The 21,235-nt window shown below is 35.8% G+C and overlaps 1 protein-coding gene across 1 annotated transcript in view; it reads right to left on the bottom strand.

Moving 5' to 3' along the window:
* Opa1 (optic atrophy 1 (autosomal dominant)) overlaps nucleotides 1–21,235 on the bottom strand; it is a 77,428-nt gene that overhangs the window by 7,051 nt on the left and 49,142 nt on the right. Inside the window, 2 exon segments of the mRNA XM_013019425.1 lie at nucleotides 20,207–20,317; nucleotides 21,061–21,154. Coding sequence (XP_012874879.1) covers nucleotides 20,207–20,317; nucleotides 21,061–21,154 — 205 coding nt within the window.

Below are 21,235 nucleotides of genomic sequence, written 5' to 3'. Positions count from 1 at the left end.
TCTCTGAAGAGGAAATAAGATGGCCAATAGATACATAAAGAAATGCTCAACTTCTCTAGCCATAAAAGAAATGCAAAAATCGAAACAACATTGAGATTCTATCCCACCCCAGTTAGAATGGCTATAATCAAGAAATCTAATAATAACACACGCTGGAGGGGATGTGGCCAAAAGGAAACCCTACTGGATTGTTGGTGTGAGTGTAAACTTGTTCAATCACTTTGGAAAGCAGTATGGAGGTCCCCCTCAAAAAACTCCACAGAGCTCCCCTATGATCCAGCAATCCCACTTCTAGTCATTTACCCAAATGATTACAAACAACACCATACTAAAGCTACCAACACAACTATGCTTACTGCAGCATTATTTACCATAGCTAAGATATGGAACCAACCAGATGCCCCTCAGTAGATGAATGGATCAAGAAAATGTGGTATATATACACAATGGAATTCCATGCCTCCATCAGAAAGAATGACATTGCCCCATTTGTTAGGAAATGGAAAGACTTGGAAAAAATTATATTAAGTAAGCCAGGCCCAAAGAAACATAGGTCCCATGGTTTCCCTTATAACTAGTATATCTAGGTCAAGCAGAATTTTTTGTTTCTTTGGTATGTTCCTCCCCCATGGTATAACCCCTGTTTTCACTGTATTTAATTCTGATGACCTGCATCTTGTATATACACTTTTCTAATTTGGGGGGGGGGAAGGGAAGAGAAAACACAAAATGCTTAAATAGGGATACAGGTTGACCCACTGTAACAATGAGAGGTACAAGACACTATGTTGAAAACTAACTTTATAACTTCAGGCACGAGGGTGGGGGGGGGTGGGAGGAGGGAGGAATTGGGGAGGGAAGAGATGGTGGGGAAAACAAAGGAGGGGGTAACAATGCTCTATAGGAAATGTACTCATTACCTTACTCATGTAATGGTAACCCCTCTGTACAGTATCTTTACAATAAAAAGTATATATTAAAAAAGAAAAAAAGCCGGTATCAGGAATATAGTCTTTTGACACAACCTAAAGAATCTGTCTTCACCAAATGATGCACTTGATGGAGAAATGTGGGGCACAGAAAACACTTTACATTTGAGAAGCATTCCTTGCCTGTTCTCCCATTGGATATCTACTAAATGTGGGGGGATTTAGACACTGACATTTTATTTGGTCCTCATTCAACCCTGTTCCTGTTGTAACTAAAGGTGAGGATGTTAAGGCTCAAGGAATCAGCCCTGTCTGTGCTCTTGACTCAGAAACACTCTGCAATCATCGGCCGAGTCTAAATATCAAGAAAGATGGTACTACTTCAACTGTATTTGTATTGCCTTCTATGTAAAATCAGGAGTATTTTGATAAAAATCAGAAATATGGGTACAGATCATCATGGTCAATTATAAAGCAAACGTTGTTTCTAAACTTAAGTCTTTATACTAAACATAGCTAAAGAATGCTTATAAATTTTGTGACTTACTTGATAAATTAAACCTACTAAGGAAAGGATTCATGAACTAATTTGTTACAAAATTCTACATGTAATGAGTATGCTGTCTACTTTCTATTATCCAATGTTTACCTAAAAGATGAATTATTTCAAACATCAATTCATTGTGCTTCTTGATTGAATCATGAATATTCCCATAATCCCCAACTCATAAATCGCCAGTCTCAGTGAATGAAGTTTCTTCTCTTTATCCTCTCTTCAAATGCTTTAACACCCATTTGCATTTTGGGTCTTTTTATCTCCACATGAAATGATACTGCTACTCTCAATTGCTTTTTACAACTTCTGATATTTGCTTTAAAAGTCTCAAATATAGACTAATCTGTAATTATGTTTTGAATACATTGAATACTAAAAGGCCAAACCCGGGAGGAGGTTCACTTCAGTGGTTAATAACAGTTGAGAATGGCAACAAAGGATCACATACAAAATACTGCCACGTGCATCAAACTAGACCTTCTTATAACATGCAATGTTTTAAAAGATAGCATAAAGAAATAAGCTACAAACTGATGCAGTGTATTTTAAGCAAACCATGCATCCAACACATCCAAATGTACCTTAATAACTGTTTTACAACATGTTGCAGAAGCAGTTTGTGCCATGCCTCAAGCACATTATAGTGAAATTTTGCTGTAACAAGCTATTCTCCAAAAGGCTGAAAATTAAGCTGTTCCAGAAAAGGTTTGCTTTTTGTTAGACTATTATACTATGTAAGAGTTCCTTACAAACTCAGCATCTAAGGAAATCTATGACATGGGGAAATATAGGAGGGAGGATAGTTGAATAAGAGAGCAGATTAAGATGGTAAAATCTAGTAAAAATCTGGTTTCAGCAAAAAGAAAGAAAGAAAGAAAGAAAAAAAGTCCCTTTTTGGAGCTGATCTTTTAAAAGATGAATCAGGTGTGTGTGTGTGTGTGTGTGTGTGTGTTTGTGTGTGTGCGCACGCGCACGCGCGCACACTGATCAATCTAGCATTCATCTTCTGAATCTTGAACTACAGTTTCTTCCAGTTCTCCCTGTAAAAAGGCATGAGTATTTAAAACTTACTCATCTATGAAAACAATCAACACTTCTGCTCCTTCTGAAAAAAGGAGGAACTTCTTCATTAGGAAGCATTAATTCATATACTCTGAGGGGACTGGGTGAAGTTGGGAGAGATGGGGAAGAATGATGGAAGGGGTAACTGTGATCAAGATGCATTGTGTCGTATAACCCCTGCTTTCTCTATATTTGTTGTCAGTATAACCTGTGGAGGAGATGGGGAAAAACCAGTTGTTTAAGGATACAGGTGGACCTGTTGCAACAATGAGAAGTACAAGTTGTCATGTCCAAAACGAGCTTTACAACGTCGGTGCGGAGGGGGGGGGGAGGGAGGGGTAGGGGGGAGAAAGGGGGGGAAGGAGAAGGATTGGGATTGGGGAGGAGGGGGGAGGCTGGGAAGGGATGTGAAGGGTAAACCAAAGAAGGAGGCTGCAATGCTTGGTAAGAAATGTACGCATTATCCTGCCCATGTAATTGTAACCCCTCTGTACAGTATGTTCACAAGTAAAATTAAATTAAAAAAAACTATAAATAGAGTTTTGTTATGACCAATATATTACCATTATTGGACATATATCCAAAGAAGAGAAAATCCATGTAGCAGAAAGACAGCGTAGACCCATGCTTATTGTAATGGCATTCACAAGGCCTAAGTGATGGGTGGCCAAAGGAGCCCAACAGCAGATGAATGAATAAACACAAGGTGATGAAAATGTGATACGCGCACGTACACACACAATGGAATATTACATGGCCTTAAAGAAAAATGAAATACCTTTTGCAGGAGAAAGGATATAACTGGAGTATATAGCCAGTGAGAGAAACCAAGCCCAAAAAAACACTGCTCATTTGTGGAAGCTAGACATAATAGACTTCCATATCCATGTGCAAATACCTACCTGTATCCCTATGCATAATGTATATGTGAGTGAACTCAGAACAGATCTAACAAGGGGACTAACTGCTTAGAGACAGGGAAGGGAAAAAGAAAAGTAGAGGGTGAATAATTTCAAAATACGTTTTGAAAGAGGATGAACACATAGACTGCACCATAAAGATAGAAGAGGGAAACTTGTTGGAATTGTTTTGGGAAGGGGGGACTGGAGAGTGATGGAAAAGTTGAGACTGATTGGAAGATACAGCACATGTGCTGAAATGTAACAGTGAAATCCCCCTGTGCATAACGAATGTAAGCTAATAAAAAGAAGAGATGAAGAAAAAAAAAAGATGCATTGTGTCCATCAACTGACCTGTTAATTAAAATCCTTAGCTATAATAAAAATAAAAAAATAAAGATGGGAAGTATTTCAAAACTTGGGTTTCTAAACATTGGGGATCTGTGAAGGCTAGGCTGTTTCCAATCAAATACTGAAGGGAAAATTTTTGTTTGGGCTAGAATTATATTCATTCTAACTGCTATTTATTTCAGTTGTTAGGAGTGACAATTGGTATCTATATGAAAACTGTATTGTTGTAAACAGAACTTAAAAGTGTGTTGGTCTGCTTTCTGTTGTTGGGACAATGTATCTAAAACAACAACAACAACAACCAACCCCCCCCCCAAAAAAAAACAAGTTAATATTTTGGCACTTGGCTGAAGAGGCTTTACAAGTCTATGGTCTTACGTGGCTCTGTTGTTTATGGACCTGTGGGAAGGCGTGTGGTACACAACTGCTCACTTCTTGGTCAGGAAGCAGAATGACCTAGAAAGACGGGGCTGGAGACAAGATCTGTTCTACAAGGGTACACCTGCAGTACTCTACTTCCTCCAACTAGGCCGCTCCTCCTAAAGGTTCAAGTACCTCCCAATAGAGCCCATAGGCCTTAGGGGTAAATTTCAGATCCAATCCATAACATATAGCCTTCAAAGGGACATACAAAATGAAAAGCTTGATGAAAAATTTTAAAAAGAAATCTCTGCCATAACCCTAATAGCAAGCGAACAGGTATTTCATATCATTGTTATAAAGAAGAGAACATAATGTAATGTGTATCTACCCACATTTACTAGTTTTAAGATAATGAGTCAGTTTTAAAATATTGTGACACTTTGCCATTATCTTTATAACTGTGGAATCTTAAACTGTGATTTGTCTATAGTGAGGGAATATGTCCCAAATTAATGCCTCTATCATTTTAAAATCTAGATTGGGATGTAACATTCTGACTCATATGCTTATAATTACATCTTTCCTAATAGTCTTTTTTGTTTAATCCTTAATACCTTTTATTTTATGGTAACCTTCTGGTAAAAAACAAAAAACAAAAAACAAAAAATATTATCAGAAATTGCCCGATTATTCTCACAGTGCTATGTGATTCATTTTGAAAACATCAATTTTATGATTTTTCCTCTAAGATCAATGTAGGATATAGTAAGGAATGCTTATATGAATCATCTACTTAACAAAAAGTCTGTCATTTAAAACCATGTAGTCTAACATAAAATTTGCTATGTAATATATGCCCATGACTATTATCCACTGTTCATATCAACCATTCATAGTTATCTGCCTTAACCAAAACTAGACTTACAGATGACCACTAAAAAGTGATTGCTTTCTGACCTGCAAACAACACTAAAAATCCATGAGTCACAGTATATCTGTTGAATATATAAACAACTTAATAGTGACTTGTGAATAAGTTCAACTTCCAATTTTTTTGGACTCTTAATGGAAATATTTCTACAGGCTCCTTTAGGTGAATATAATAAAGACTTCTTCCAACTCTTTTTATATACCTTGAAGCCTGCTCTCTAAAAGACTGGCATGGCTGAACATGGAAAAGGCTCATATTCAAGTTTTGATAAACTTTCCTAAGTGGGTGGCAAATCAATTGCAGCCAACTATGAATAATTATGCATTGGCCTTACTTAATACCCATCCAGGTTCTTGCCAATATCAAGAGTACTTTTTGCTACCTGATAGTAGAAGACTCAGCTATTAAGAGTGGGGGCTATATAATTCATTGTTTTTAAGTTACATTTTATCTTCTGATAAGCCAAACTAAATAGCTACATATTTAGAGTATATCATTTTGATTTCTTTCAGAAATGAGTCTGTTGAGGAACCTAATAATAAAGAACTCCATGAAATTCATGATTAAATGCAACCATTTGGTTCTTTCTGTGTGTGACTCAGTGTCCACCTTGAGAGGACAGTGAGTGCAGTACTGTGGCCTCACGGATACCCTGATCCAGGTAATGAGCTTTTCCTCCCACGTGCCTCAGTCATTTTACCTTCAATAAAGGAATAGAACCCTTGAGCTTGTACTTTGAGGAGTTAGTAGTTTTAGCCCGAGTTTCATTTTCCTTCATTTACCTAGATTTTCCCTTTCCTTCCATTCAGTTTTTCACTGAAGATTGAAATAGGTATTTTTGCAGAGAAGAGATGTTTGAAAGCTGTCTGAAAAAAATTTTTTTTTATAGATCAGAAAATTAATGAAGAAACTAAAAAGCTTGTTTGTAGAAGATACACCATTAGCTAGGATGATCACACCATGTATCAGTCCTGGGGCTTGAACTCAGGCCCTGAGTGCTATCCCTGAGCTTTTGTGCTGACACTTTACCTCAAGTCACAGCTCTATTTCCAGCTTTTTTTTTTTCCTTGTTGATTAATTGGTGATAAGAGTCTCATTGACTTTTCCTGCCCTGGCTGGTTTCGAACCTTGACCCTGAGATCAGCCTCCTGAGTAGCTAGGATTATAAGCATGAGCCACTATTGCCCATCATGGTCTTGTTTTTTTTTTTTTTTATTGTAAAAATACTGTACAGAGGGGTTACAGTTGCATGAGTAGGGTAATGAGTACATTTCCTATTGAGCATTGTTACCTCCTCCTTTGTTTTTTGGTCTTGCTTTTCAAATCAGTAATTTAAGAACGTTCTGTAGGGCAGGGGTGGGGATGACACTATCTGTCACATTGAAAAATTATGTTTGCTCAGATCTTGGAATATAAAATGTTAGAAATATCTATAGCATTTATTTCCAGCAGCAGAAATAAAACAATAAACTTTTACAGGATTTACAACCATTTTTCCTAGTAAAAGCCAAGTAAGTTTTACCATAAGATTATTTATTTTGCATTATTTTATATCAGTATATAAAATGTTCCAAATTGTGCCTATCGTATCGTTATGACCAAAAAACAGTTGTCTTATAGGCTAATTTGCTAGTAATATTTGGATTTATCCCTTCTTAAGATTATCATGTCAGAATAAATATTTTTCTTCCAATCCTATAGGAAAACCTAAATACTAACATTAAAAAATATGATTTAGGCAATTAATTGCAATGACTAAAAGTCATTAACATATTCTGTACTAATCAATCAAAATGCTTTTAAAACATTCATATTTTTCCTCTATTCTATCCTCCTCCTAGTCTTAAAAGTACATATTACTCTGAATTTTGTTAGGAGTAATATTCAAACATTTTAAGAAAAGGAAAACCACCCAGGCAGCCTTTAATGAGATAGGGCATCATTTATCACCTGTAACGACAGATTTATAAGAAGAGGGCCCCTTCTGTTCCTTTAAGACTGCAAAACAGATGGGAAGTGAATGGACAGTCAATGGGACAAGAAAATGCATGGGAGGTGCTGCTGTACGTATGTTCCCAGCATAAAAAAGAGGTCAAGATTGTAACTGCATGACTGGGTCCTGGAAAGGGTCTTTCTTCAAGCTGTTACAAAGACAAATGCTGTTCCTCATCCTGCTGTCAAACTGTTATAAATATTGGTTTGTCAAAAGACCTTCAGTGTTAAAACTTTAAAAAGACGACGTAACAGATGAATGAATTACGAGAATGATTTTTAAACAGTTAGCTCATTAATGTAACTTTAAAAGTAAAATAAGAACAGAGAATATCATTCTGATTTAAGAGTTGAACTAAAGATTAGTGGAAAATATAAAACTGAAAATTACAAGTTTAAGCTAATTTTAAACTGAGATGAATGCAAAAAAAAGGAAAAAGAAGTTACATCTCTTGAACAAGAATGCTGCAAGGGAGCAGAATCTTACTAAACGTTATCACAAGGAGAACGCGTATTCATGTCTTGTTAGGATAATTTTGCAAGTTCTGTTACTTACCGCAACTATGTTATAAGGCAGTATAAAAAAATAATTAATACAATAATTGAGCCTCCCTCATCTGAAATGTCTGGGAACAGTGGGGCTTGGCTTAGTGGTAGACTGCCAAGTGTTTGTGAGGCCCTGGGTTTAATTCCAACCACTAACAAAAACAAAGTAAGTAATTAATTAAAAACAAGAGTCCTTTATTTATAAGAGACACATGTTGAAATAGTTACATTTGCCATCACAGTATCCTGAACACATCTGATCTCATTTGAAATGCTCCAGATCACAAATATTTCAGATTTTGTAGATTTTTAGATTCTGGAATATTGGTTTAGACTTTGCCAACTGAGTATCTGTGCATTTGGTACTAATTACCAACCTGAAAAATCTAAAATTTAAAATCCAATATATAGGAGACTATCATGTCAGTACTCACAAAGTTTCTAATTTTGGAGTATTCTAGATTAGGAATCCTCAACCTACATTGGTTCAGTAAGTCAGAATAAGGATCAGAAAAAGGAAAATAATTTCAGAATTGATTCTATGTATTCATGAAAAAAGGAAATAACTTAAAAAAAATTTTTTTGGTGCTAGTCCTGGGGCTTGAACTCAGGACCTGGGCACTGTCTCTGAGCTTTATGCTCAAGGTTAGCACTCTACCACTTGAGCCACAGATCCACTTCTGGCATTTTAATGGTAAATCAGAAATAAGAGTCTCATAGAATTTCCTGCCTAGGCTGGCATTAAACTGCAATCCTCAGATCTCAGCTTCTTGAGTAGCTAGGATTACAGGTATGAACCACTGATGCCCACTCAAAAACTACTTTTAAATATAAAAACACAATTTCATTTTTTCTATAAGAAAAGGAAAATCATAAAATTAAAATGGCAGTGAGAATGTAGATTTATAAATCCAAGTTACTTTTTTTGGTGGTCTGGAGTTTGAATTCAGGGCCTCATGCTTCTAAAGTAGGTATTCTTATGGCCGAGCCATGCCTTTAGCCCTGGTTTTCGCTGGTTACTTTTGAAATAGAGTTTCACTTCCTACCCAAGGGTTTTCCTGGCCAGATTCACTTGTTAGGCTTCCTCATAGTTAGGTTAACAGGTGTGTCCCTCTACATTCAGCTCTTCCTTGCAAAGGGCTTCAAGGACTTTTTTCTACGCAGGCTGGCCTTGAATCCTGAATTCTGAATTCCTTGAATTTCTAATCTCAGCATTTCAGTTTTCCAGGTAGCTAGGATTAGAGGCATGAGGTAATATTGCTTGGCTCCTGAGCTTGCTCCCCCTCCCCCCTCTCTTTTCTTTTCTTTGTCAGTTGTGGATCTTGAACTCTGGGCCTGGGCACTGTCCCTGAGCTCTTCAGCTCAAGGCTAACACTCTACCACTTGAGCCACAGCACCACTTCTGGTTTTGGGTGGTTAATTGGAGATATGAGTCTCATGGGCTTTCCTGCTCAGGCTGGCTTTGAACTGACATCCTTAGATCTCAGCCTCCTGAATGGGATTATAGGCATGAGCCACTGGCATCCAGTTCGTTCTTTTCTTTCTTCTATCTTCTCTCCTTTCTATTCTTTCTCCCCTTTCCTTCCTTTTCCCTTCCCTCTCTCTTTCTTTCTTTTTAGTGAATAAAACTATATGTATATCTTCAGGAGACAAATTTGCTCTAGATTCTTGATGATTGTTTTCATTAGGAGAATGGGCTCTAACTAGCACATATTACAAATAGAAAAAAAAGCACCAAATTATATGAACTGGGTTATCTATAGTCATCCATAAACCATAAATAAAATGTAAGTTTTATTTTTATTAATGCTGCTATTTCTCTGAATGAGTATTTTTGAACTAAGTTGATATAAAGAAATAGAAGCAAAAGCTAGCCTTCTCTGAAAGACAGGAAGCTAGAAAAAAGAGCATTAGCAATGAGCTGAAGGCATGGGATACAAGAGGAAGTTAACCCAAAGGCACCTCATAAAAATGGTGCTGTGGAAATTATATCCCTAAGGACACAGTCAAGACTGTTAAGCAGTAGGGTACAGTAGCAATCTCTATAACATTTATTGTTTTAAGCTTTGCCAATTGTATTCTCTACTTTTCCAAAATCCATATGTACTAGTTTTGTGATAATGGAAAGAAAAAAATATTTAAAAGAGCACTAAAATCCTGATAGTGTACATGGTAAAGTTCTGTCTGAAGACTGATCTGTATATATGACTTTTGTATAAATTAGTGCTATTATAAGAGACAAACAAAACTGAAATTCTTGGCTGGGAAACATGTAAATGGTATAAAAAAATAGTGAACTTCCTTCAATCTCACATACTAAAGCTAGGGAATAGACTGAAAAGCTGTTTTAAGAAAAAAATGAAGTGGGTTTTCTGTACCTAGAAGGTAAACAGTGAATGAGAAAAAAAATCTGTTTTGTAAAATGAGCTGCACAAGTTTGAAAAGTTCATTCACTCAAGACCTAAGATAGATAGTTTCAGGGAATGAGAAGACTTAAATTTGAATTCCAACCACTGAGGAGGAGCCATGAACAATTATCATGTGGTCCATGCAACATCTCTTGATATTGCAACCATCGAGAGATTGTATAGATAAAATATCTATTATTTTAAAGATAGAGCATATCATATATGTTAGCTTCATTAATTCCACCAACTGGATAATAAAGATTATAAGAAATGTAAGAAATGTACTTCATGGGCTGGGAAGGTGGCTCAGTGAGGCCCTGGGTTTGATTCCTCAGTACTACATAAGCAGAAAAAGCCAGAAGTGGCACTGTGGCTTAAGTGGTAGAGTTCAAGCTTTGAGCTAAAGAGCTGAGGGACAGTGCCAAGGCACAGAGTTCAGGCCCCACGACCACCACCACCACCACCACCAACAACAACAAAAAGAAAAGAGAAAAATGGGTTGTATTGTGGAGGAGGAACATACAAAGAAACAAAAAAATCACATGGTACATTATAAATACATTAGAAACAATGGCAAGAAAGAAAAAAAAACAGTTGTGTCCCTATCTTGGGGTTCATAACCCCTATTCTCACTGAATTTGATGTTGGTGTCCTGCATCTTGTATATACACTTCTCTAATTTGGGGAGGGGAAGGGAAAAACAAAATGCTTAAATAGGGATACAGGTTGACCCATTGTAACAATGAGATGTACAAGACACTATGTTGAAAATGAACTTTATAATTTAGGTGAAGGGGAGGGGAGAGGGATGCAGGGAGTGTGGAGGTGGGAGGGAAGGGATGGTAGGGATGGTAGGGGAAAAACAAAGGAGGACCAACAATGCTTGATAGTAAATGTACTCATTACCTTGCTCATGTAACTGATGTAACTGTAACCCCTCTATACAGTATTTTTACAATAAAAAACGTATTAAAAAAAGAGAAAAAAAGGAAATTACTTCACAAAGATTATGGGCTTAATATACATGAAGCCCGTATGTATGTATATACTAATCCTTTGGGAGTTCTTGCTTCTTAAAAAATTACTATTTTACTAATGTTACGTGGGCTAATGGATTGTTTTATAATCAGACTTAGGTTTTTATTACTAGATTCAATTTTTTCCATCTTAAAAATGGGAGAACAAAAAACATAAAAACTAAAAAGCAAAACAAAGCTTAATACCACTTTGAATTTCATTTAATTTTTATAAATTTTATTAATGAATTTTATTTAATTTTTATGTTTCACATTAAAAAAGGGTAAGCATTTTTAAGAAGGGAAAACAGCCAAGTTTTAGATTTTTAGTATATTTCCTGGGCTTTTGAAAAATCCCAAAATATTTGTATAATAGCACATAAGTAAACTTATTTAAAAATGTTACATTTCAAATTCAAGCCATAGATTATTGAAGAAAAACTTAAAAAATTTTTACTTCTATGTCAGTTAAAAACTGAGTTTAGAGTACTTTGCAAACCAAGTGCAAAGTGTTGAGCATCATCAATCTTTATAATATTATGAAAAATACTCTTTTAATACTATCCAATTGATTATTTTAAAAAAGTAACACTTTCAGGCCATAGAATATATGCCTCATTCCTAAGGCACTTTGAGTGTGGATTTGCTCACCCCCCAGCACCAAGGCCCATCATAGGGAATTCTTGTGTAAGGAACCCCTTCTTTACCAGAAGGGACTTCCTAAGGCTTACTTTATTCTTTGTGTCAACTCTGTTCTTTTATGCTACTTGTCTCTTCTATGCAGACTCAAGATGAAATAATTCTTTACATCTTCCTTAGCTGCTTTATCAGTTTCACCTTACTTTGAAAAATACTTCGATAAAGGCAGAATTTAAAAAAACGCCTTAAAGAGATTTAAGTACTGATAAAAGAAATAACTTATTCTATAGTGAAGGGAAACACTAACACACACACTTCTACTAATAACCATTTCAAAACATACTTGAATATCAAGGAGAACAAATGCATTTAAATACATGCATTTGAATAAATTTAAAACTTCTTAGTAAACATAAAGAAGTTATTAAAGCTTTTTAGTGAATTAAATCAATTGGAAATTAGGAGATCAGTGGTGATCTATTATAGAGCTGAAAAATATTTACAAGCTGTGAGGAAGGCAGTGCTAGGTAAAAGAGTGAATCTGGTAAGACACACCAGAAGAAAGGGTTCCTGCAAAGAGAAGAGTTAGCCTACCTTCCCCTTTTTAGTCAAGGCCAAAGAGGACTAATGAACAGCCTGAAGTAAAAGGTCATGATCACACTGTATTGAATTATATACAAAATGTGGTGAATTTATGACTAAACCAAATCACTGGCAGGGTAGATTAGGCAGGAAAATATTACAGGCATAAAAATATTTTTCTTTAAATGGTTATTTTGGTTGATTTGCAGTTCTATAATGTAAGAGAACTGTAAGATACAAAAAAAAAAAAAAAAAAGAAAGCCTTGCTGGGCATCAGTGGCTCATGCCTGTAATCCTAGCTACTCAGGAGGCTGAGATCTGAGGATCATGGTTTGAAACCAGCTCAGGCAGAAAAGTTACTGTGAGACCCCCTCCGCCCCCTGCAGAGAAACATAAATATGCCTTTATTTTCTAAAAAAAAAAGCTGTACCTTAATTTATGGCTAATAGAGCTATAATTTTCAGTATAGCCATCATTAATTTTCAACACTCTTTCCTTAAAAGCAATTTAAAATTAAAGTAATACAAAATTAAATGTATTGTCACTAAACACTAAAGCAAATTGTTCCATGCTTATTTGAGCAATTTAAAATTAAAGTAATATAAAATTAAACGTATTGTCACTAAGAACTAAAGCAAATTGTTCCATGCCTATTTTTCATTTACATAGACCAAAGAAATTAAATGTGACAATAACATCTATATTTCTAATATAGAAATAAATGATTTCAAGACATGAAAACATTTCTGTAGTGCTTTCATTCATATATTATTTTTAAAATTTCACACACCCAATAAAAATATTTCAACCAGATTTATTATCATATATAATATATCATACAAATTTGTTACATGTGATCATATATAAATAACACAAATAATCTTGTACATTAGAATAATTTTTGAGTTTTTTGTTTGTTTGTTTGTGCTGGTACTGGGGCTTGAACTCAGGGCCTTGATGCTGTCCTGTGAGACTCTTAACTCCAATTAACCACTCAAAACCCAGAAGTGGCATTGTAACTCAACTGGAGAGCTCTAGCCTAGACTACAGTGGGGCTCAGTTCAAGCCCCACAACCGACAAAAACAAACAAATAGATAAAAGAAAGCCAGGAGTGGTAGGGCATGCTTATAATCTCAGCACTAGGGGGTCTAAGGTAGGAGAAACACCAGTGATAGGCCAGCCAGGGCTATATAACATCACTCTATCTCAAGTAAACTAAACCAAAAACCAACAGGAGATAAAAGGGAAGGCTTACTTAGAGATGTGTTAGTAGCCAGGAGTGATAAAATAGTATAGAGGGCAAAGAAACATACTACCAAATGGGGCACACGTGATGTTCTGAGACTATGGTCCTGGAACACAATGAGGTTCTCTGCAGGCGCCTCATTGTATTTTATGAGGGTGCCTTTTTGGTGTTTCCTTCAGAATTAGGTATTTGGAACTCTATACTCAATGCCACCTCCTCTTTCTTTAAATTTCTTTTAAATTAATCTTATTTGAGTCTACAGAAACAAAATGAACATATTACTGTACTTGGAATTTGAACAATCTAGCAAATTTTCAACAGACACATAATCAGATGCTGTAAGTAAAAATATTTCAGTTTTATTCCAATTAATGAGACAACATGTTGGCTTGCAGTAAAACTGAACAACTACTGGTTCACAGTGGGTGGTGATGCTTGGTGGCAAGAATCATACATTCCTTTTCTGCAATTTTAAGTTCTAAATTCTGAGCACAATGTTTTTTTTTTACATGATTTTCAATCTCACTAGTTTAAGATTACTACTTGCACTCACAACAAGCCTCAAAGACAAGGTGGGCATGGAAAACGTTTAGGAATAGTAAGTAACCAATGGAAATTGGATTAATGGGTATACTGACATTTTTTCCTCTCTCAGTGCATTAGAATAAAATCATTCTGGCTAGCTAGGGGTCTATTTAGTGATGTTCTACCTGCTGTTTTATTCAAGTTTTAATATGATTACAGTCAGTGGAGGGATCTTTTCAGATTTAAGCAGGTATGGTGGATTCCTGTGTTAATATTAACTAGGGAAACAGCAGTCACAACATTCTGCTTTTTTTGGTCAACACCCCTTTTTGTCATTATTTCAAAATGTGCTAATACATATTAACTACAAAGAACAAACATCATTATAAAATGATTTATGTTACTAGAGATATGGTAAAAAGAACTTTGCATCGGCAGTCTGTATTTCTAACTTTTAGCGCTATGGCCGAATCTCATATAGACTAAGACTGAAAGGTTGTGTCTTCGATCCTTTCTAATTATCAAGAGAAAGCACAGGATGGAGGATAAGAAGAGGCTGGGAACGTGAAGAAACACAAAGAGGAGCCCCCACAGCATTGTATATCCCCAAGAGAAACAAACTTTAAGTTTCCAGTAACAATTGCTTGCTGTCTGGGAGATGCTCAGGCATCAAACAATAAAGAACAGTCAACAGCGGCAAGAGGCCGAGCATGCTGCTGCCATTCCTGCTCTCTAATCCCTCTGAGATCTAGTAAAAAGGCCAGCTGTTGCCACCTCGCGTAGGGAGTCAGCAGAGCAAATTAACTGTGGGAGGAGGGCAAGCTTAGGATATTGGAAAATTCTAATTTACCACCCTCTTTAGTTACACTGCGATCAGCATTAAGACTATCAAGCTATACCTTTACAATAAGCCTGCACAATGGTAACCCGAGTAAAGGAATTTATTACTGTTTTCACATTTCATTGGTAAACAGGAAGATAGAGAAACTAGTTAGAAAACATTTCAAACTACCAGTATAATAATACAACGAAAAGCTTAAACTTAAGACTAATGGTCACCCTATGTGATTAAAGTTTCAGTATTTGTCATAGCTGGACTTTTAGACTCAACTTTGAGAATAGATTTTTCAGATTTTTCTAAGACTCAAGGATGAACAAAACTGAACACTGTCTGCATTTCTGCCAACTTCCGACACTACTTAATTATGAAGGGATAGGACAAGAACATATTTAGAACCATGCTGAATATCATATGATGGAAATTAGTGGCTTCAGATACACTTCACAGTTCCTTTACTCAGATGTTTTAGCAAATTTTTCATGTAGTTTGAAAGCTTAAATTCCAAAGTTTTTGTATCTTAGGAAGTACACAGGATGAAAAAAAAGATGATGGTGGTGGCTGCCACTAAGGCTCAGACGTGCCCTGTGAAGGGCACTGTCAGCTAAGGAAGCATCCTGACATAAAGGGAAATTCTGCAGAAACACATTTTCCAACAGCTTGATTCCCCATCCCCTATCTCCAATTCCAAAATTAGTTTGGCACAATAACTAAAAGACCTAGGCTCAAATCTTGGCTTCACATCTACCTAATCTAAAGCATTTTCCTGGCACATGACAAGTACTCAAATTTTGATTCACATTAATAATTTCAAGTTATGGCACAAAAATGTAAATAATTTTATTGTTAAAATAAGGAGGAAAAGAATCAGTCTTTCCTTAGAAAAAGCAATCTAAAAGATTGTTAATGACCTTTTAATTCCGGTTCTCTGATTACACAGAGAACAAAAAAATTTAACCTGGGCTTTGGGGAACAAGAATTAAGTAGAAATCCACCTTGTACTGTGAAACTGAAACACCACTGGCCATTGTCACTCAGCTTCCTAAGTGGCACAAGTGAGGTTAAACATGACAAGGAAAGTCTGTGAAATGTTGGTCCTCCTACTTGTTTCCTATGATAGCAATCATAAAATCAGTGACAATAGAAAGAATAACTTCTCCCCAAAGATAGTATTTAAGAATTACAGTCAGATTGGATATACTACTAAAACATTACATGGGGAATGCAACATATTTACTCTAAATTAATGCTGTTAAAAATCCTTCAGTTGTTAATAGTTCAAAATTAACTGCACAATTCAAAGGATTCCTTTCCCCCTCTATACTTTCAAATATGATACCAATTGACTTAAAATGAACATATTACTGTTAAAAAATCCTTGAAATTAATCCTATTGTAAAATCAAAATAATTCCAGGAAGGTTGTAATGAACCTACTTTAACATAAGACCATTCTAAGTGTGGATAGAGACTATAAAAAAAAAAAGGAGCCAATGAGCTCTGTATCTTACCGAATTGTCCATGAGGTAACAACTCTTTTTAATATCTTTAGGTACCATGTTTTGAAGTCTCACATGATCCTAATCTATTAGTTACAAAAACAAGTAGTTAGCCAGGTGCTGGTGGCTCATGCCTATAATCTAGGGACTCAGGAGCTTGAGATCCAAGGATCGCAGTTCAAAGCCAGCCTGGGCAGAAAAGTCTGAGAGACTCTGATCTCCAATTAACCGTTAGAACTGGAAATGGTACTGTGGCTCAATGTGGTAGAGCACTAGCCACAAGCAAAAGACTTCAGGGAGAGCACTGAGACCATGAGTTCAAGCCTCATGACTGGCAAACAACAAAACAAAACAACCGAAATAGCTTCCTTTTTAAAAAAATCTTTTCATACGAAAAAAATCTTAGACATACAGAAAAGTAGGAACATTTATAAAGAACATTTCCCCCTGAAACAGTCATTATGCTATATCACTTCCAAATATATACTGTGTATAGCTGAAAACAAATACATTTCCTAGGTAATCCAAATTTACCAAGCAACCCCCCCTGCCCCAAACAAAGCAACAAGCAAAACTCACTCACTGTCTCCTCAGTGTCCTTTAGACAGAGACAGCCTACTAGGACAAGACTGCATTTAATTTTCATGTCTTTTCATTTTTCTCAACATGCAATAGTTCTTGAGTCTTTCCTTATCTTTCATGGTTTTACTATACTTAATTCCAGACAAGTAATTTGCTTATTTATTTAATTTTTTAGTGCCAGTTCCAAGGCTCGAAAGCAGGGCCTTGCATTTTCTTTTCCTTCCTTTCTTTTCTTTTTTGTTTTCAAAGGGGTTAGTTACATGAGTAAATTTCTTGTCAAACATTGTATTCTTGCTAGGCTGGCTTACTCACAGCTGGTGCTCTACCACTTGAGCCATGTATCCATGGCTGCTTAGGGAGATGGAATCTCAAAGACTTTTCTGCCCCAGGTGTCTATGAAATATAATCTTCCAGGTCTCAGTCCCCTAAGAAGTGGGATTACAGGCTACCATGAGCCCCAGTACTTGGCTAAACCAGCTATTTTGTAGATGACACTTTAATTTGGGTTTGTCTTATGTAAAGTTTTAATTGAATTTAAGTTATATATCTTTAGTGACACTATCCTAGAAGTAATACAGGGTCCTTCCCATTATATTCTGTAACATGGCATGTGGTTTTGATTTAAACATTACTGATGTTAGCTTTGACCACTCAAGGTAACAATTGTCAGGTTTTCTATGTTATGAAGTTACTCTTTCTCTTTTTTAATTAGTATTTCCTGTGGAAATATTTTGTGTGATTATATTATTCTACTTTGAATTTTATTCTTTTATTTGTATAACTACCAATTCATATATTCCTAGTTCATTCAGCAATGCACAATGTTATTGTCATTTGATTCCCCATTCACCCCAAGTTTGGTCAGTTAAAAGCTGCGAAAAGCTTCTGCAATCTGTACCACCACTCTTCAAGCACTCCCAAGGTGCTCCAGTCCTCCCCTGTCCTTTCCTTGTTCCAGCTGTGCAATCTACCATGTCTCCAAAGAATTGAGGTTTCCATGCGTGACTCCTCTTCTAATAGGCCTCGTGAAACAAGGAGGAGGCTTCTGTTGCTTTTCTTCTCTTAACTCTAGTTTCAAGGATTCATCTCAATAGTGAAAGTGTGTATTTTCTCTAGAATTCCAGAGAGTAATGTTGTATTTCTTATATATTCACCTCAAAGTACAATCAATGAAAACTCCAAGCAATGAATGATTTAAAACCAATTAAGTTTAAAACTGGCAAAAAGCATGAATGTATAAAAAATTTTAAAATCTCCTACATTATACTACTCTTTACTATTTTGATATTGTAGTTAAGATTCTTGATCATGTCCCTCAAATTCTAATAGGCAACATACTATGTTCTAAGTGAATATGCTAAAAACATATTAGAAGCTTTGGCTCACACATTACAGTAGTTGACTGCAAAACTTCAAAAGTTTTATGGATGAAAGCACTCATGACCATATTCTCAAGTATTAGACCAAAGAAAACACTTTCAACCACTGGCTCATTAGTATGGCTGATGAAGCAGTCAACGGTGAACTCTTTGCTTTGAAGGACATTATTTGGAACATTAGCATCACCACAATGTTATTTGTACAAAAGTAGTAAATCATTTCAATTGAGTCAAGTGACTACATTCCCAGGAAAAGCACAAGGAGAACATAAGACTTGGCTTGACAGTGCATATATTTCAGTTAGTAATACATTTTCTTTAAATAGTTACATTGGGAGTGGAAAATATCATGATTATTCAGACTCTATTATAAAAAATGGAAAAAGGCATTTCTTTTCAATTACTTAAGAATGTATATGCTGGCAAAATTAATTAAGGTAACTCACTGATAACCTGAGGGCTCCAAAGGAATCACATACATTGTGAGGGTGACACACCTTTCCTCTGACAGTGCTGATTTAACCCATAATTATGAATCTGGACCTCCAGAAGCTTAATGAATTGATTCTTCCAAGAACCACCAAGAACAATCCCTTTATAAATACAGAAGCTAAGGGTTTGAAGATTTCTAGCCTATAATACAGTGGAAAAATGACAGTTCATGCTTGAACATACATGTTTCCTGTTAGCACCAATTTCCTATATTATCAAAGTGATAGGAAAAAACTTATGTGACAGAAATGGAAATAAAAGCTAAAATGAGATACACTTCAAACAAGCACCATTTAAAAGAAGAACAGAGGAGAGAAAAAGCAATGAAAAGCTCAGATAACTAGAGGGGAAGAATGGATGAGAAGAGTGGGTGACAAAAATACAGCCCTGCCTAGTCATAGGTACAAAATACCAACCCCCTGTCTGGTTTCCTTCAAATATTCCTGTGACTGAACTGTAGTAATATAAGCTCAGCATAGAAACTGAATTTAAAAGAACTTCTACCTGTTCATCATTTACTTTTATTTAGATATCAGAAAACATAAATAGCAAATTTAAATACATGATGGAAGAGCAAATACTTTGTTTTATAAGCAAAAAACATAAATACTGACCACCAGTATTTATTTAATATTAATGCTTCATTGATATCCTTGAATTTTCAAAGATCTAACTAACTTATGTGATTTGATCTTAAAGCAAAAAAAGAACACAGCTTCATTCTGAATAAAGAGACAGTGATTACTAGTGCCAAGCTGGTATAGGTGCAGAGGGAAAGGAAAGACAGAGTGGCTCATGACAGATGTTAAATCCTGGCCAGGATTCAGAGTGTTAGTGACCTGATCCAATAATAGAGGTGTGTGTGTGTGCGCGCACGCACGCATGTGCGTGTGCACGTGTGTGTTTGTGTGTACACACATACCTTTTATCCTAACACCATAAAGAAGGCCTGGGAATTGTGAACTGTGATACATATTTCAATAACAACAAGCACATCTAATTTTCAGATCCTGGTTTCAAAATACCAGGAAGGAATTTGGATTACAGAATGAGCCTGGAACATTTTGTTATGGGAGCACCAAGTTGGAACAACAGGTAAAACCTGACTAGGGTCTAGGAATTAAATACAGTAACATGTCATTGTTGATATCCTGACTGTGGTAGCTGCTAGGAGAAAAATCTTATTTCTAGGAAATACACATTAAAGCACTTGGAAGTGACGTGTCTTTGGGATGGTGTCTTACTCCAGCCATTTAGAGGTAAACAATGAGTTCCTGGTAGATATATTAACTTTTCTTAGATTTGGATATAACCGGATGAATAAGGGGAAATGGGAAGGCAAATAGGCAATAGGGAAGAGGAACTACTCACTGAGGTCTTCAGCCAGTTGGACTCGTTTGCCAGTAAGTAACTTAACTTTCTTGTCTGCGTCTTCAGCAAAATCTTCCAATACCTCTTTAACATTTTTCTCTAATCGCCTAACTGTTTACAATAAACAAATTAAAAAAACAACCTTGAGAAACCTTTTTATGATTGCACAAAATGGTAAAATTAAGCACATATGGAAAGCAAGCTATTTATAATCATTCTGTTCCATTCTTAAATTTGTATTTCTTAGTTACAGAGAAAATGTCCACCGTTCTCCAACACTTTTATCAGTGTGCAATGTATACATCTTCCTAGAAAACAATACATTCTTAAGCCATATCATTGTAGTAGAAATGCAGATTTCTTCCAAACTGAGTGATGCTTAGGAGCCCCTTCCTTTTAGAAGTTTTATGTAATGAAGGCAGATACTGGCATGTCTTATTACCCATCATTTTCAATTGTAATTTCTTTTCCAAGTGCTAGAGAAGTACATCAAGTGGTAGAATTCCTGCCTAACAAGTTCAAGGCCCTTTGTTCAGATCTTATCCTCCTTTTAAAAAAAACTTCAAATCTCTAACAAATTTATTTTATGGAAGTATATTAGCAAACTTTTATTAAAAATGTCAAAATCAGTCTGTTATCAGTGGCTCAAAGAGGCTGAGATAAGAGATTTAAAGCCAGCCTTGGTAGAAAGGTCCCTAAGAGTCTATCCCCAACTAACCACCTAATTGAACTACTGGAGACATGGCTAAATAGTAAATCACCAGTTGAGGAGAGTGAGAAGCTATTAGTTCACATTCCAGTACAGGTACAAAAAGAAAAAGTGAAAACTAGAAAATGGTCTCCTTATGGCTTACCTTCAGTGTTTGTAAGTTGTTGCCGTAAGGTATTTGCAGTGATGGCAAGCATGCGTTGTATTCGCCAAAATAAAATCACATCATTGCATTCCAGCTGAAATAAAGATGATCAGATGCAAATTTAAAATAAAAACCATGATTGTGTACTGTTGTAATTTTCGAAGTCAGTACTCCT

The sequence above is a fragment of the Dipodomys ordii genome, unplaced genomic scaffold (genome assembly GCF_000151885.1).
Source record: "Dipodomys ordii isolate 6190 unplaced genomic scaffold, Dord_2.0 Scaffold45, whole genome shotgun sequence".
NCBI lineage: Eukaryota > Metazoa > Chordata > Mammalia > Rodentia > Heteromyidae > Dipodomys > Dipodomys ordii.
This window is presented reverse-complemented; position numbering and strand designations above follow the sequence as displayed.